Raw genomic sequence first — 15,488 nt, forward strand, 5'->3', positions numbered from 1 at the left:
CTCTTCTTGGATCTCAGTTTTTTTTAAGGAATAGAATTCATGTCCCAATGGACAAATACTAATGTTTTACCTATTGATTCTACTCTAATTATTGTTACTGATACCTCATCTTAAGAAAAATGCAAATCTGGTTTCATCATGTTTTTTTTTTTTTTTCATCATGTTTTTAAACTTTGAAAACTTCAAGTTTATATTTTTTTGCTTTTTACTGAAAACTATTTATAAAATCCTTTATGTTTTAGGAGCTCCAAATGGATCAGCAAGCAAAAAAACATCTCCAAGAGGAGTTTGATGCATCTTTAGAGGAAAAAGATCAGCATATCAGTGTTCTCCAGACTCAGGTAAAAGATTAAAATAAAAAGTGGAATTTTTGGGTAAAGAAAAATTACGGGGGTTTTGATGGGATATCGCAGTTGGTTCCAGATGTTATAAAATGGCCTATTTTTAAAATTCTTGCTTTTGTGTTATTTTTCAGCATAATTTTTAAATTTACTGTATCTTTTGGCCAACTATAAATGAAAATAGCAAATATAAAAATCAACTACACTGGGAGTAAACATATTATTTTGGTCCTCCCCTCCTCCCAGTATATTGAAAAAGAATATCCTTTACTCTGTCCCCTCTATGTTTTAAAGAAAGTACTACTGTAATTTCTCATTTTCTTTTTTTTAGGGAGAGCACATGTGGGCTGGGAGAGTGGGGGGTGGGCAAGGCCAGGAGAGAGAGAATCTTAAGCAGTCTCCCTGCCCAGCATGGACCCAGAAACAGGGCTCAGTCTCACAACCCTGAGACCGTGACCTGAGCCAGAACCAAGAGTCAGACACCTAACCTGTTGAGCCACCCAGGCGCCCCTCATTTTTTTCCTAAGGCACATTTCTTTTTTAGGTTTCTCTGCTGAAACAGCGGTTACGGAATGGCCCAATGAATGTTGATTTACCAAAACCATTCTCTCCGATGGAACCACAGACTGAAGACATCTCTAAAGAGAACATAGACAGTGATATAGAGCCAGTAGGTAAGCTTCATCTTGTCAAAAAGTTAATTTAAAAACTAGAGGAGGATGTTGACAGTTTCCAGGGCATGACTGAGGGAAGGGGTGCTGGGAGGCGTCTAAGGCAGGAGGGTCCTCCAGGAAGATGCAAGAGTTTTGTTGTTTTGTTTCTTTACTTGTTATTGTTATTCAGAACAAAGCTAAGTAATTGTTTTAAGACTTGAAAGTCTGTGAGCACCACATTTTCATTGTAATTAAAATTCATTGTAGTGTTCACTTCAGCAGCACATATACTAAAATTCATTATATTACACTTTTTTTTTTTTTTTTATATTACACTTTTATTGATAACAGTAGCTAGCTTTCATATAAACAGGGTCAGTCAGTATTGTTTAAGAGTAATGAATTTGCTATTTTCATTGTTTGGCTATTTCAGTTTTTAAGTAATATTGTTTATATATTTCTACATTCAAAGATTTCTATATTTGCTCTATTATTTGCTTTCTAATTAGAAAGGAAGAAATAGTTAAATTTTGTCTAAAAATCCAGTTATAGACCTCCATACTCTTTGAGGCTGTAGGTACATGTAAAATTCCCGTTTTTTTGTTTATTGGCTCTTTCAGAGGTATTTGTGATAAACTTTTAGTCCAGCCTGCACCAGAGTGAGGTGCTGAACAGCTATCTGTCTGAGCAGCCAGCCTAGAAAGGGTCCTGAAATTCCCTTCGGGGTATGAAAACTTAACTCATAAGTCATAAATGTGTGGAGAATGCAGAACTCTCAGGGACAGATTAGAATGCAGTGGAAAAAATTCTTGATTAATCCTTTGGAGATGGGAGCCAAGGACACATAGGGCACTTTTGAATAACAAAAGATGGTCATCAAACTGTCTTTTAAGGAGGGTGGATTCAGTTAATGTTAGTTAACTAATGAGTGTTTTGTGCCATTTGGGGTAGGCGCTCCCTCAGATTCTTCAGATACAGATCATACACATGGTGAGAGTTGAGGTTGGGAAGGATACCTCTCCCTTCTTGGTCTGGCTCAGAGGATAGCAGAGCATTAGGGTGGGGATGCACCCCTGTGTACTGACAGAGGAACTGTTCCCAGAGAGCCGTTCTGTTCCTTACTGATCACTCCTGCCTGTGCTGCTTATTTTTGATAGTGGTAGATGGAGCTTCTGCTAAAACACTGGAAGTACTTCAGCAGAGAATTAAGAGGCAAGAGAATCTACTGCAGCGTTGTAAGGAAACAATTCAGTCACATAAGGAACAATGTGCCCTATTAACCAGTGAAAAAGAAGCCCTGCAAGAACAACTAGATGAAAGGCTTCAAGAACTAGAAAAGATGAAGGTAAAAGAGCAAATGTGTTCGGTGTACTGTAACCCTGTAAAGCTAGATCCACAGGCTCCAGCGTGGCCTGCACTTCCCTCCTCCTCTGCAGAGCCTTCCCCTTCTCCATAGACAGCTTGGAGAGGACTCCCAAGTGCCCTGGGCTTCATAGCACTTACACCATCCTTTTCAGACCTCCTATATACTTTGCTCTTATTGGACTGAGAAGTATCCAAATTAGATTAAAATGTTTATAGAGTTCTCATATGAGGAGAAGGTTTATTAGAGATGGAAATGAATTTTTAAAATTTTTTTAGGAGCTTCATATGGCTGAGAAGACTAAACTTATCACTCAGTTGCGTGATGCAAAGAACTTAATTGAACAGCTTGAACAAGATAAGGTAAACCAATAAACCTTATGATACTAAAATTTATCAGGGGGCCCCAGAATTCACTTTTGGAAGCAGTTAGAAGCATTCAGGCTTATGCTTTCCAAAGTTATTATTATAGCTGCTTCCATGAAAAATCTTTTTGTTGTAATTTTGAAATTTAAATAACAATTAGCATTTGATGTGTATCATGTAAAACTCATTCTCTGTGATTTTTTTGATCCCAGTCAGCATTTTGATTTCTAGTTTAGAATAATGTTGCAAAAGAAATCTGTGTACAGTACCTAACTACTTTCTAGAGAAAAGAATTTTTTATAGCTTAAGCATTACTGAATGTGAATGATATTAAATATTATCTTTAATGGAAGCAGATTAGTCTCTCAGATAAATTACCTAAATGAAGAAGTAGTAGTGTATAGATTAGTATAAATAGAAGTTTCTACAATTGAATTTTGGTATATACAGGTGAGATTGGCAGTGTAGAGTTGGAGCAACAGCTATGGCTATGACAGCAGAGGCAACTGAAAATTCATTGGCAAGCGCTTTTAAGTTAAGTCTTTCAGCCCCAAGTTCTTGGGTTGGTTCCTTTTCTAAAGCAGCTCCTAGTTGGTTCACATCATCCACCATTTTCTTCAATAGGCTACTTTACAGCTACAGTGGCCATGCAATTAAGAACATATCAGAGATGTTCTGCTTTTGAAATGTATTAGCAATATTTTCATGCTATGATGTCATTTTGCTAGATTCTACTCCTTATACTTCATGAAGGCCCATTTAAAAAAAGTGAACCCACCATGCAGCTTCAACAGTTAACATCTCAGGACTAATGTTTTATCTGTACATGCCCAATCCTTATTATCCTCAACCTAGAATTTACTTTGTTGTAGAGCAAATCCAAGAAATCTCATAATTTCTTACATAAACATTTAGGTGTATTTTTTAAATAAAAGACTTTTTATAGAACTGTAATTGCATTATCATGATCATCTCTAAAACTTTCATAATTTCTTAATACTATCGTCTATCTAGTTAGTTTCAGATTTTGCCTTTTGTCTCATACGTTTTTTTCCCATTTTGATGAATCAAGATCTAAGTAAGTTTCTTTCATTGTAATTGGTTGATATGACTTTTCAAACTTCTTTTAATCTATAGGTTCCATTGCCCTCTTTCTCTCCATGTCTCTTTTTCTCCATTTTGATTTGGTTTTTGAAGAAACTGAAGGCCAGCGATCTTGTTTTGAAATTTTGTGTAATCCCCACTTACCTGGTTTTTATCTGTCCACTAAAATGAACCACCTGGAAGAGTCATACCCTAAATCAAGATGTGACAAACCCTGAAAGTAAAGTAATAATTTGAAGATCATAAAATAGCTGTCACAAAATCTTATTTTTCAAGAGCCAAGTCGAACCATCCTGTTTTTTGTTAGTTGCAAATGACTGAATCAGGATATAATATTTATTCCTTTTCCCTCTAGTGACCCTCATTTCATGTGTACATTATCAGAGAGTGGGAGGACAGTAGCAATTAGCAAATTGGAGGAGTGGGGGTGCCTCACTGACAGTAGTGATGGGTGGTAGTGGGACCAGGGACTGTCACAAGAGAAAAGAGAAAAAGCAGGTAGACCTGTATCACGGTATTAGCCCATCTTTGTGGCAGCAGTAACCTTCCACCTTCAGTAGCCTTTGAGGCTCTCCCCATGTTCCAGCACAGATTATGGTGGCCCTGAGCCAAGTACAAAAGGCTATATTTTTGTTCATTATAAACTCTTTACTAAGATAGGGAAAATTATAGCAAACATTTATAGGAAGATTATAAAATAAGTCTTTTAATTAAAATGTGTTTTTAATACTCAAAAGATTAAACTTACTATTAAAATAATTTTTCATATTAATAACCCTGATCTGCCAGGTAATCAGTTATTATAGTATATAGGATCGTATAGAATGCAGAACACAGACTTCAATTTGTGAAATACTAAAATAATTCTTATTTTGTACTTAGTAAGAAATAGTATGTTTTTTGCCTTTTAAGTAAGTTTATATATGCTACTGATGATGCAGTTTTGTTATGCAAACGCTTTAGTACCTGCGCTTCTGTTTAGGGAATGGTAATAGCAGAGACAAAACGTCAGATGCATGAAACCCTGGAAATGAAAGAAGAAGAAATTGCTCAACTCCGTAGTCGCATCAAACAGATGACTACCCAGGGAGAGGAGTTACGGGAACAGAAAGAGAAGTCTGAAAGAGCTGGTAAGAATTCAAGGGCTATTTGTTTTATATTAAAACTCAAAAGTCATGTGAAGTGCTTGACCAACCAACATTTAGAAAAATTAGTTAAATATTGATACTGATACAGAGATTCTGTATAAAATACTGCACTGTTCCTTAGGGGAGGCAGGGGCTGGTGAACTATGGCCGGTGGCTGAAATCCAGCCTATGCATAGCCTATTTGTAGGACTCTCAATGCTTTTTTACATTTTTATGTAGTTGAAAACAAGAATATGTGACAGAACATACATGTCCTGCAAAGCCAAAAATATTTACCATTTGGCCCTTTCTAGAAATGTTTGCCGACTACTGCCTTGGAGTATCAAAACTTTTGGAACTCCCCAAGTAGGCACAGTGTGGTGCATATTAAATAAAGGTCACCTTATAGATAGATATGCTCTAGGGTAAACAAAAAGTGTAAGGTAGAGTATTAAAAAAGTATAAGGTAAGCCATTTAACATAACAGAATTATGTTTTGACACAATAAATGCTAGGCTGTGAAAATGTGGAGATGAGCATAGTATTCCACAAGGTACGATACTGAGTAATGCCAGTAAAGGGAGGAGAGAGCAGAGTGAATGAGCATTTCAGGTTAGTGAGGGTCTGAGTTTTGACTTAGGCCTCAAGGAATGAATAGAATGGGCTTAAGCAGAGAAATGGAGGCAGCACGTATTTCAGTTACTATGAGGTCATCAGCAGGCACAGTGACTAAAGTGATGTATGAGTCAGCTGCAGACAATTCTTGCTCAAGTGGAAATAAAGTTGAATCATGAAAGAGCTGACTTTTAAAATCTTAAAAGGTGAGTTGTTGAGCTTAGACTTGGGTGTACAAGACAACAGAAAACCAGTAATAGGAAAACATACTGTGATAGAAGCTAGTGTTTTATGTAGAAAAGAAATGAAGTGGTAAATCAGACCTACAAGCAAAGGCAGAAATCTGAGCATGAGGGACCAAGTGGGGAGAGCTCTAGCCACCTTGGGTGGGATGGATCTAGGAAGAGAGAAAGAGCAGAATCTGCAGAATTTGGTATCTGATTAATATGCAGGGGCAGAAGAACAGTAGAAATCTGAGATGACTCCAAGGTTTTGAGCTTCAGAGACTGAATGAATAGTGAGAAGTCAGAGTAGGAAATGTAAGTGGGGAAGTTGAAGAATGGAGTGAAGTGATGAATTTGTTTAGATACTTTGAATTTTGTCAGTCATGAGTTTTCCAGATGAAAATGGTTTACTGTAATTTGGAAAAGAAACTAGAGGTTTTTTTAGAAGTCAGTAACCTAAGGTTGAAGCCTGTGATTAAATCCACAGGAGAGAAGATTAAGTTTTACAGTGGTAGCAGCCTCACTACTACTACTAGTACCTGTGAGCATGCACATGCCACCGCTGCCACTACTACCAACAGCCGTTTAGTTTTTTTTAATGCAAGGTTCTGTTATAAATACTTTACTTGTATTTACGTGTGTGTTTACTTGTATTTAATCCTCTCAGTTTCTTTGAAATAGGTACTGTTACTACAAATAGGAAAACCTAAGAACGTGAAGAAAGTTAAGTAGCTTATCTGCATTCATACACAGAGAGTAAGTGTATAGTAAGGGTTTGAATCTAGTTTGTGCTCTTAACCATAGAGATCTTGAGACTGGGAGAGAGAAATAATGAGGGGGAAAAAAGTTACCCAAGAAGTCATAGGAATTGTGGATAGTTATGCTTTGAGAGGAATAAAGAGGCATTTCCAGAAATGGAAAAGGTAGGTTGAAGACTTTACAAAAGGTCTTTGACTCTGGTGAGTATTTGATTCCCAGGATGCAGTGTGAAAATTTTAGAAACCAGATTATAAAGTTTAAGATGGAAAATGGATTTGGATGAGCTCATAAAATCTCTTTGTGGTTGTTTTATTAATAAGTGATATTAATTAGCTAATGAATTTGTTCCCATAAACCCAAGAAAATTTCCCTTCAGAGAGCATTAATTGACAGCAACTCTCAGAATATAATCTCTGAGGAGTTAATTGAAGCAGTTTGAGGCGTGTGAGACATTGTTAGACAGGTTTGCTTTCAGTCAATAGAAAACCTAATGCATGGTCTCAGCTCCTCATATCAAGCCTTCCCGTTTTTAGGGCTGTTTTTGTTGACTAATGTAGTCAGGCAAAAGAAAATAATATTGGTTAGAGGATTAAGTTTTCTTTTAAAATTGGAATGTATTTTATGAGGAGGTAGAAATCCATGACCTAGTGTCAGGTCGAAAGACAAAATACACAGTTAATTCACATGTAGGGTAAATGTTTCCCAGGCTGCTGTTCTAGTCAATTCATTAGTTAGTACACCCTTCCTTCTCTGGCTTCTCCAAAACATGGTTGTATTTTCTCTTTAAATGGCATTTTCATAAAACTGTATTTTTGTCAGTATTTCATAGCCTGTAGGTTGGGAAATTTTTGTTAGTACCATAAAAATATCAAAAATTAAATACTTAAAAGAGAATTATGATTTAGTTATTTAATAAAAGCATTAACTTTGGAAAGTCTTTGGATCACAGAGTTGTAAGGGCTTTTATAGATTTTTAAAAAATTATATTTGTAGTCCTAACTATTGGACTATAACAGGAAGTTACAATAGATTCATTCTACATTGAAGATACTGCCTTTTAAATTTATAATGAAAACTAGTCTTGTACAACAACTGCATTTCATCTAATGATCTTTGTTGAGTCTGAATAGACCTGTTGAAATATAAAATGGCATTTAGTTCAAATAGAAAGTGCATTTGCCAATTGACAGAAAAATTCCAATTTAGTGCTAAAAGTAGGGAAAAGTCTTTGTAAAGGAAGTAGAGTTTCCATAGTCTATAAACATAATCTGGCTCTTACAGAATTCTGTTCCTCTATGAAATATCTGTCTTTCTCTTTCTTGAAGAGCTGGCCATGGGAAAGAAGCATTAACAGCATTAATATCATTAAAGCTTGTAGTTGTTAAAGATTTTTAAAAGTAAATTTGTCTACATAAAACAATTATGAAAAAATATAAACCCTCCTAATTCATTTTCAACTGTAAATAATATATTTGGTAATTCTTGACATGTGGCTATCAGTAGACAAGTAACTTATTTTTTTGGATCACCTATTTTGGAGGTAAAAATCAGCTCAAGTATATTTCCCAATACTTTTCTTAGAAAATAGTCTGTTGCACTGGTTTTCTAAATGAAACCAGTTTCATTTCAATGTTCTCATAGTTTTTCTAAATGTGCTGTGATGCCTCCCATATGTTGGAGGACAAAGAAATCTGAATGTCTCTGATTTTAAAAAGAGCAATTCTGCCCTAAAAGACCTAAACTATGTGAATATGGTGACATGCCTACTTTATAATATATGCTGTATCAACTTATAGTACTTATTTTACTCTCTAAGGAACTGTTGAGCATGATTTTTGAAGTATGACAGTATACCACTCTTGTTTTGTTATAATTATTTATTTTAGTGGATAAAGAAAATGAAAACCAAATATATTTGTTAGAAGCATTTTACTATTATTGTTAATAATAATCCTTTCTAGGTATGACTTAAGAACAGATGGTCACGTCTTCAAGTAACCAGATTTTAAACTTAGAGAAGTCTGGTGATTCAGCTTTAGTGCATAATGCTATATTTTAGCTGCTGGGTATTATTACTAATTGTCTAGAATATTATCGTTTCAATGCAACACCAATGCAGAATGTTAATGCTGCTAAATTTTGCCATAGGTTTTGGCTGTTCTGTGTGTGTGCATGTGTATGTTTTAAGTGGAGTAGGAGGTGGAGGTAGCTGGCTAGGTTTTAATACAATGTATTATAGAAACATTGGAACATAGAGAAAATGAAAAGCACACTACTGTTGTTTCAGTACACTTCCATTTAGTCTTTCCTCCAATCCTTATTTTTATATTACTGTAATCAATTAATGTAATTGTACATACAATTTTGTGTGCTCCTTTTTTTCATATTTAGCATTTTACATATTGCTAAAGCACTAACATTTTAATGGCTGTGTCTGAATGCATGTGCATCACTTAACCATTTTCTTCTTGATCATCATCTAGATTATATTTTTGTTATTATGAATAATACTGTACCAACTCTGATGCAGCTTATTCCATCTTTGAATTTTTTCTCAGGATAAATTCTTACATAGACTTCTAGTCTTTTTTGTAAGTTACTTTTAGGTATTTAAACATAGCCATTACAAAAAACCCACACTATAGTGTTAAGTCCCCCGTCTCCCATTAAAATGTTCTTGCCTACAATTTATGCAAAGTAACAAAATGTTCTGTTTGGATTAGGAAAGTTTCCAAAGTGCTTTCCAGAGTATCTTTTGTAAACCCTGAATCCCTTTCATTTACCCCGTCTTTGCCTAAGTCATGTGTTTTGTATGATTGGCTGCATTGAAAAACTTAGATTAACTCATAACATACTTTGCTTTTTATTGCCATGTTGTGTTTGTGCAGGAAATAAGTTTTTTATTCATTTGTATAGTATAGGCCTGATATATCAAAGACATTCAGTGGAATATATTTATTTGATATTTGGAGGACCCTCTTAAATAGAGTTATGTATTTAAGTAATATGTAAGATTTATGCATATTTATATAATAAAAACCACATGTATTTAAGTGCCTTGTTAAAAGTTGCTGATAATTTATGTAACAGAGTTTTCTTGGAGTCTTAAGTCTCACAAAACATCTTATTTTTGTGCATCCACACATGCCAATAAGTGAATCATGGTGCCTTTCCCAAGCCTTGTATGAACAGGACTGGGGTAAGGGCTATTTTTTTCTTATCATGGGTACTTAGATAAAGCTTTATGAAGAAAATTCCATGTTTCTCAGGCAAAAAAGTAAGAATCAAAGTAGAACTTAAGTCTATCATGTTAGATAAGTAATATGTACATATTTTGGCACTAAATGTATACCTGGTGGAAAATTTCATTATTTTAAATGGAATTAGGTTTTCATTCATTATAGGTGATTTATTTAATAGCCGTTTATTTGTGGGTACTTGATATGTTTCTATAGTAGTCGCTGCATCCTTATGTTTACATAGTCATTGTCATCCTGCACTTATGTCCCTGTTACTGGAAAGCATCAGGAACATATTTCTTTGCTAAGGAAACATATTTTCTTTTTTTATTTCTGTTCTTATTTGAGTATAGTTAACACACAATATTACATTAGTTTCAGGTTTATGACATAACGATTGGACAAGACTATACATTATGCTGTGCTCTCCACAAGTGTAGCTCTCATCTGCCACCACACAGTGTTGTTACAGTACAGTACTATCAGAATCATATTTTCAATTTAATTAAATTTATTTAGCTTTAGCCTTATATTTTTCTTTTTTTTTTTTTTAAAAAAAAAGATTTAATTTATTCATGAGAGAGAGAGAGAGAGAGGCACAGACACAGGCGGAGGGAGAAGCCAGTGCCAATTCAGTGCAGGGAGCCTGATGTGGGACTCGATCCTGGGTCTCCAGGACCACACCATGGGCCGAAGGCAGCGCTAAATCATTGAGCCACCTGGGCTGCCCTAGCCTCATATTTTTCAAGATTAGCCTGATATTTTCAATGTATTTAATAGATAAATTTGCATGGATAATGTAAGGAGTCCATGAAATTTGGATAGATCCATAAAAAAATTTTAAAAGCCAGAGTGCAATCTGTAGGGTGAATCTTGTTATGTATTTTAAAAAGGGGTTTAAAAAGTAGATTTCCATTGCAAATGTGATATTAAATTTCTGAAGGCTCCAAATTATTTTGTTATTATATTTTCTTAAAGGTTTTATTTATTTATTCATGAGAGAAACAGAGAGAGAGAGAGAGAGAGAGAGAGAGAGAGAGGCAGAGACACAGGAAGAGGGAGAAGCAGGCTCCATGCAGGAAGCCTGACATGGGACTCGATCCTGAGTCTCTAGAATCACTCCCCGGGCTGAAGGCGGTGCTAAACCACTGAGCCACCTGGGCTGCCCAAGTTCCAATTTATATATAAGTATTACACTATCTAGTTTGTGCCACTGGGTAGTAGTATTATCTTCATTTTTGTAAACTCTAGACAAGTGGTTTTCAAACTTTTTCATCTCAGGGACCTCTTTACAACTGTTAAAACTTACTGAGGAATCCAAAGAGCTTTCATTTATGTGGGTTATAATTAGTGATATTTACTGTATTAGAAATTAAGAAATAAAAAAATTTTTAGTTCAATTAAAAATAATTATAAACCTGCTGCATATTAATCTAAATACTTTTATAAAAATTACCTATATTTTTCAAAATAAAATTTGGTGTAAAGTGTGGCCTTGTTTTACATTTTTGCTTATATCATTGTTTGGCATAATAGAAGATAGTGGATTTTCATACCTATTTCTGTATTCAGTCTGTCGTGATATGTTATTTTGGTTGAAATATATGAGGAAAATCTACCTTTACACAGATATGCAGATATGTATTTGCAAAACAGGGACCATATAGGACCCTAGGATCTTTGGACCACACTTTGAAAACTGCTGTTCTAGACTTTTGCTTTTATTCATAAAAGAGCCTTAATGATGGGTGAAAATTCTAATAGACAAAATTCATTTTATTGCTTTTTCTGTTAATTTGCATTTCATTCATTTTGTAGTATTACTTGTGTCTTTTGCTTTTTTTTTTTTAAGTTTAATAACATGCATTTTAGTTTTTTTGCTGGAATAAAGACACAGGCACTGACTTACTTATTCATTCTTGATGTTATTAATCAGCTTCTGAGGATCACCAGTTAATCTGCAGGTGGGCAACCCTTCTGCACTTCTGTATCTATGTGTATTCCCTGCAGAGGGAGTAAAAATGGGTCTTATTATCTTTATAATAAAGTGTCCTCTGGGGTAGTAAAACAAAACAGTAGTGCTCCCTGGATCTCAGAATTCTGGCATTTGTTATTGCTAGTTGGTAAGGATGTTGAGGATGAGGAGAGGCAAAGATGGTGAAGAAGCAAAGCAAATGACACATTTTTTCTAGTTTTACCTAAGGTTTATTCCCCATTGCCTTTAATTACTTCAGCTGCCTTTCTGTGACAAATTGTTTTCATGTCACCCAGTGCCTCCCTTATGCTTGGCAGATGGTAAACATCCAATAAATGTTTAATGAATGCATGGTTGGATTATTGAGCTATAGATTGCCAACCTTTCCCATTTAATTCTTCTAGTGAGCATTTTTTTTTCTAGTGAGCATTTATCCATATTTATAATCTGCATGGATGTGAGTGAACCTTACCTGAAGTAGAAAGCAGGAGCTAGAAAAAAAAAGAAAAAAAAAAAGGTCTTCCCTGCATTTTACTTTTGACAGAGGACCATTCTTAAAGTTTGTTAAATTTTTGCCTAGAAATGTTTTCAGAGTTTCAATGCCTGAGATACATTGAATTTTGCTTTGGAAGAACACAATGTGTTCTTGCAACATTTGGCAGCAGTTTGTGCTTAGCCTTCCCGTTGTGTGCTGTGACTGTGGTTTTCCTGCACTCTGCTCTCTTGCATGTTGGCAGAGGATTTGTCAGCTGTGGCTGATGCACGCTTTCTTTCTCCCCACTCACTTATCCTTTGTTGGTAATTGGAAGATAAATTACGTGGACATTCACAACATACTTCTTTAGTACTCACATTAAAATCCTAGAATAGTTTCATTTTGGAAAGAGGGGGAAATTCATCTTTAGAACATTATAAGGTATGGACACAACTTTTCTGTATCTCTGATGGTTATAAAATCAGAGGGTGAGACATTTCTGGATAGTAAGTAAACTCTCAGTATATTCTCCTTTAGCATTGAAATGGGACCCATTGTTGAAGGCAGAGTTCCTAGAGGAAGTGGCTTCTTTTGTTCTACAGTGTAGAATCCGGCATGAGTTTGAAGTATGTTTTCTGTATGTCAGTATATGTAATGTGTTTTAATGCCACCCTCCTTTTGGATACTTAATATTTCCTTGAAGCAGGGTGGAGGTGGAAAGCCATTGCATTTTTCTGTGTCTTTCAGAGGTATAACATGCTATATTTTGTTGAGAGTTAGAAGCCATTAGTAATTGCTTCAGAAATTCTGGTTTAGATACATTATTGCCCAACTAAACTGGATCAATGTCAGCATTCTTAGAATTTTAAAAAATGACACAAGGTAAAGAGTGTTTCTTAAATATAATTTTAAAGTTCTGGCATCAAGTTAATATATTCAGGTTGGTTTATCATCAAGTTGGATGCCTCACTTCTTGCACTTGAATGAGAACATTGAATTACAAGATTTCAAAGATTCTTTCTAGGTATAAAATTATGTGGTTCTCTGACATGATAGCAGAATGTGGGAGAGAGGATTAAATTTAGATAAAAAGAACTGTGGAACCAGATGTATCCTACTTTAATCATTGTATGATGGATAATCAGGTGACTTAGGAAAATGATGTCAGTGGACTAAACCATAAAATTAGAGTATAATATAGGAGAATATTCTAAAATTTACTGAGTGTGGTTAGAAAACTTAGTTACTGGAAAATTATTTCTGAATAGGAATTTGTAACATAGATTATTTGTTTCAAAAAGTGAGAGCACCCCATCTATTTTTATACTGTACTAGATTGTGGAATTTTAAGAATGAAAATAAGGAAAATTCACTTTGTATTGCCTATATATAGTTTTGTTTTGTTTTGCTTAATCAAGAATAATTTTTCATTTAAAACTCAATTTTGTTGGAGGAATATCAAAACTACATTCAGGTTTTCCAGAGCCTGATTTAAGAGATTTCTGTAGAGTGCTTGGAAGTCTTAAGATAAAATTTGACATACTGAATATATGTTACTATAGTAACAGTAATGAAAAGATGATGGTGATATCCAACCATTAAACAATATTGTCATTCCTCTTCCCATTTTTCTATTTCCCAGATTTAAACTTTCAACACAAACTGAACAATAAGCACTTTATTATGGAATTTCTCTCTCATAATTGATAACGTGACTTATTTCTAAGAAATTAGGAAACCAATTTTTAAGAAATTAGTAGCAAGAGATATTTCTTTATGCTTGATACTAAAATGTGTAGTAAAAATATCTGAATAAAACAAAAACAAAAAAATATTTTCTTTAAATATTTTATTTTCCAACATATGTCTGAGAATCTTGGTTTTGCAGGCAAATATTAGTGAAGTTAGATTAGGAATTTTTAAAAATGATATCAACTGATAAATATTCCTTTTGTAATTTAGACCTATTTGAGCATCAGTTTTATCTTTTGAACATATAAAACGAGTAGATTGGACAGATTTTTTTTTTATATCAAGGATATGGCTGATAAAGAAGTTTTTTTTTTAAATGTTGAGCAGAGTAAGTTGTGTTTCCTATTTGTTATTTTGTTATCAGAATTCAGCCTTTCATCTTTTTCTGTCCTGATGCAACTTATCATTAAGAAAATGCTATAGAACAGGTATTTGTCTTCAGTTATAAAATTCCTGTGCCCAAACCACCATTTATTAAGCCAAGTTGTGGTTGGTAAAAAGTCTTCTTTTTGAGATGCCATAGGTTGAAGTTGTACATTTCTTATACTACTGAGGGCGAAAATAGTACATATTCATGAATGACCTATCTCTCCTCTGGACATATGTTTCTTGATAGGATTAAAAACCCATCTTGAAAATTTATGTTGTATTTATGGTCTATCTCTATGGTAAAGGGAAGTCTGGTCTCTTCTGTGAGGTCTAAAGAAAATAATGTAGGATAATAAAACCAGTAGGATTTTGACAGCATATTGCTATACCAGTAGACAGAGAGAGTGTGTACAATGTACACATGCACACACAGAGATGCTTATACACATAGATCCATATACACATATGCATTTTTTGGTGCTGAGTTCCAGCTGTTGTACCCATCCTGTATGATTTTGTTGGAAGCAGGGTGAGCTATTTGGTCTTCTTAAAAATCATACTACTGTACCCTAGATGATTATTTTTGTAGGGCCTGAATTCTTATCTCACACAAGAACTCCTTGCTGGTCATGCCTTTCTATATATTGTTGAATCAGATAAAGATTTCTTTCTACTTAACAGCTCTAGTTTGAAACTTACGCAAATAGTAGATTTCATTTAAGAATACATTGTTTAATATGTGATTCAACTAGTGAATGGTAAAACAAAACCCAGAAAACTCTGTTCTTTTATTTATTGTATGATTAAGAGGTTTTTAAAAATAGAATTAGTCAAAGAATAATTTTTCTATTCTTAAAAATGTTCTAGTGAGAATGTAATGCTTTTACCTAATTATTGATAATAATAGGTAAAAAGTCTATAGCAAACAAAGAAGCAATTGAAATTCTATAACACAGAAGTCTTCATTTCTTGGAATTTGCAATCCATAAGGACATTTGTTGGTAGAAGGAGTGGGGAGCCATTAGTAATTTAATTTTTTCCCAAATTCCTGAGTTTAAGTTCATACAGGCAGTCTTAAGATCTGGATCCAGAATTCAGTGACAGATTGGTTTCAGTAACTGAACATT

The 15,488-nt window shown here is 34.4% G+C and overlaps 1 protein-coding gene across 6 annotated transcripts in view; it reads left to right on the forward strand.

Annotated features, from left to right (window-relative positions):
- The window catches only part of GOLGA4 (golgin A4), a 117,612-nt gene that overhangs the window by 54,515 nt on the left and 47,609 nt on the right, over nt 1–15,488 (forward strand). For 5 of the 6 annotated variants that reach the window (XM_041734582.1, XM_041734583.1, XM_041734586.1 and 2 more), the window contains 5 exons: nt 243–341; nt 886–1,015; nt 2,152–2,339; nt 2,636–2,719; nt 4,809–4,956. In XM_041734582.1, coding sequence (XP_041590516.1) covers nt 243–341; nt 886–1,015; nt 2,152–2,339; nt 2,636–2,719; nt 4,809–4,956 — 649 coding nt within the window. The remainder of the gene's footprint in view (nt 1–242; nt 342–885; nt 1,016–2,151; nt 2,340–2,635; nt 2,720–4,808; nt 4,957–15,488) is intronic. The other variant, XM_041734585.1, reaches the window with a different exon arrangement.

Source organism: Vulpes lagopus, chromosome 19 (genome assembly GCF_018345385.1).
Source record: "Vulpes lagopus strain Blue_001 chromosome 19, ASM1834538v1, whole genome shotgun sequence".
Classification (NCBI taxonomy): domain Eukaryota; kingdom Metazoa; phylum Chordata; class Mammalia; order Carnivora; family Canidae; genus Vulpes; species Vulpes lagopus.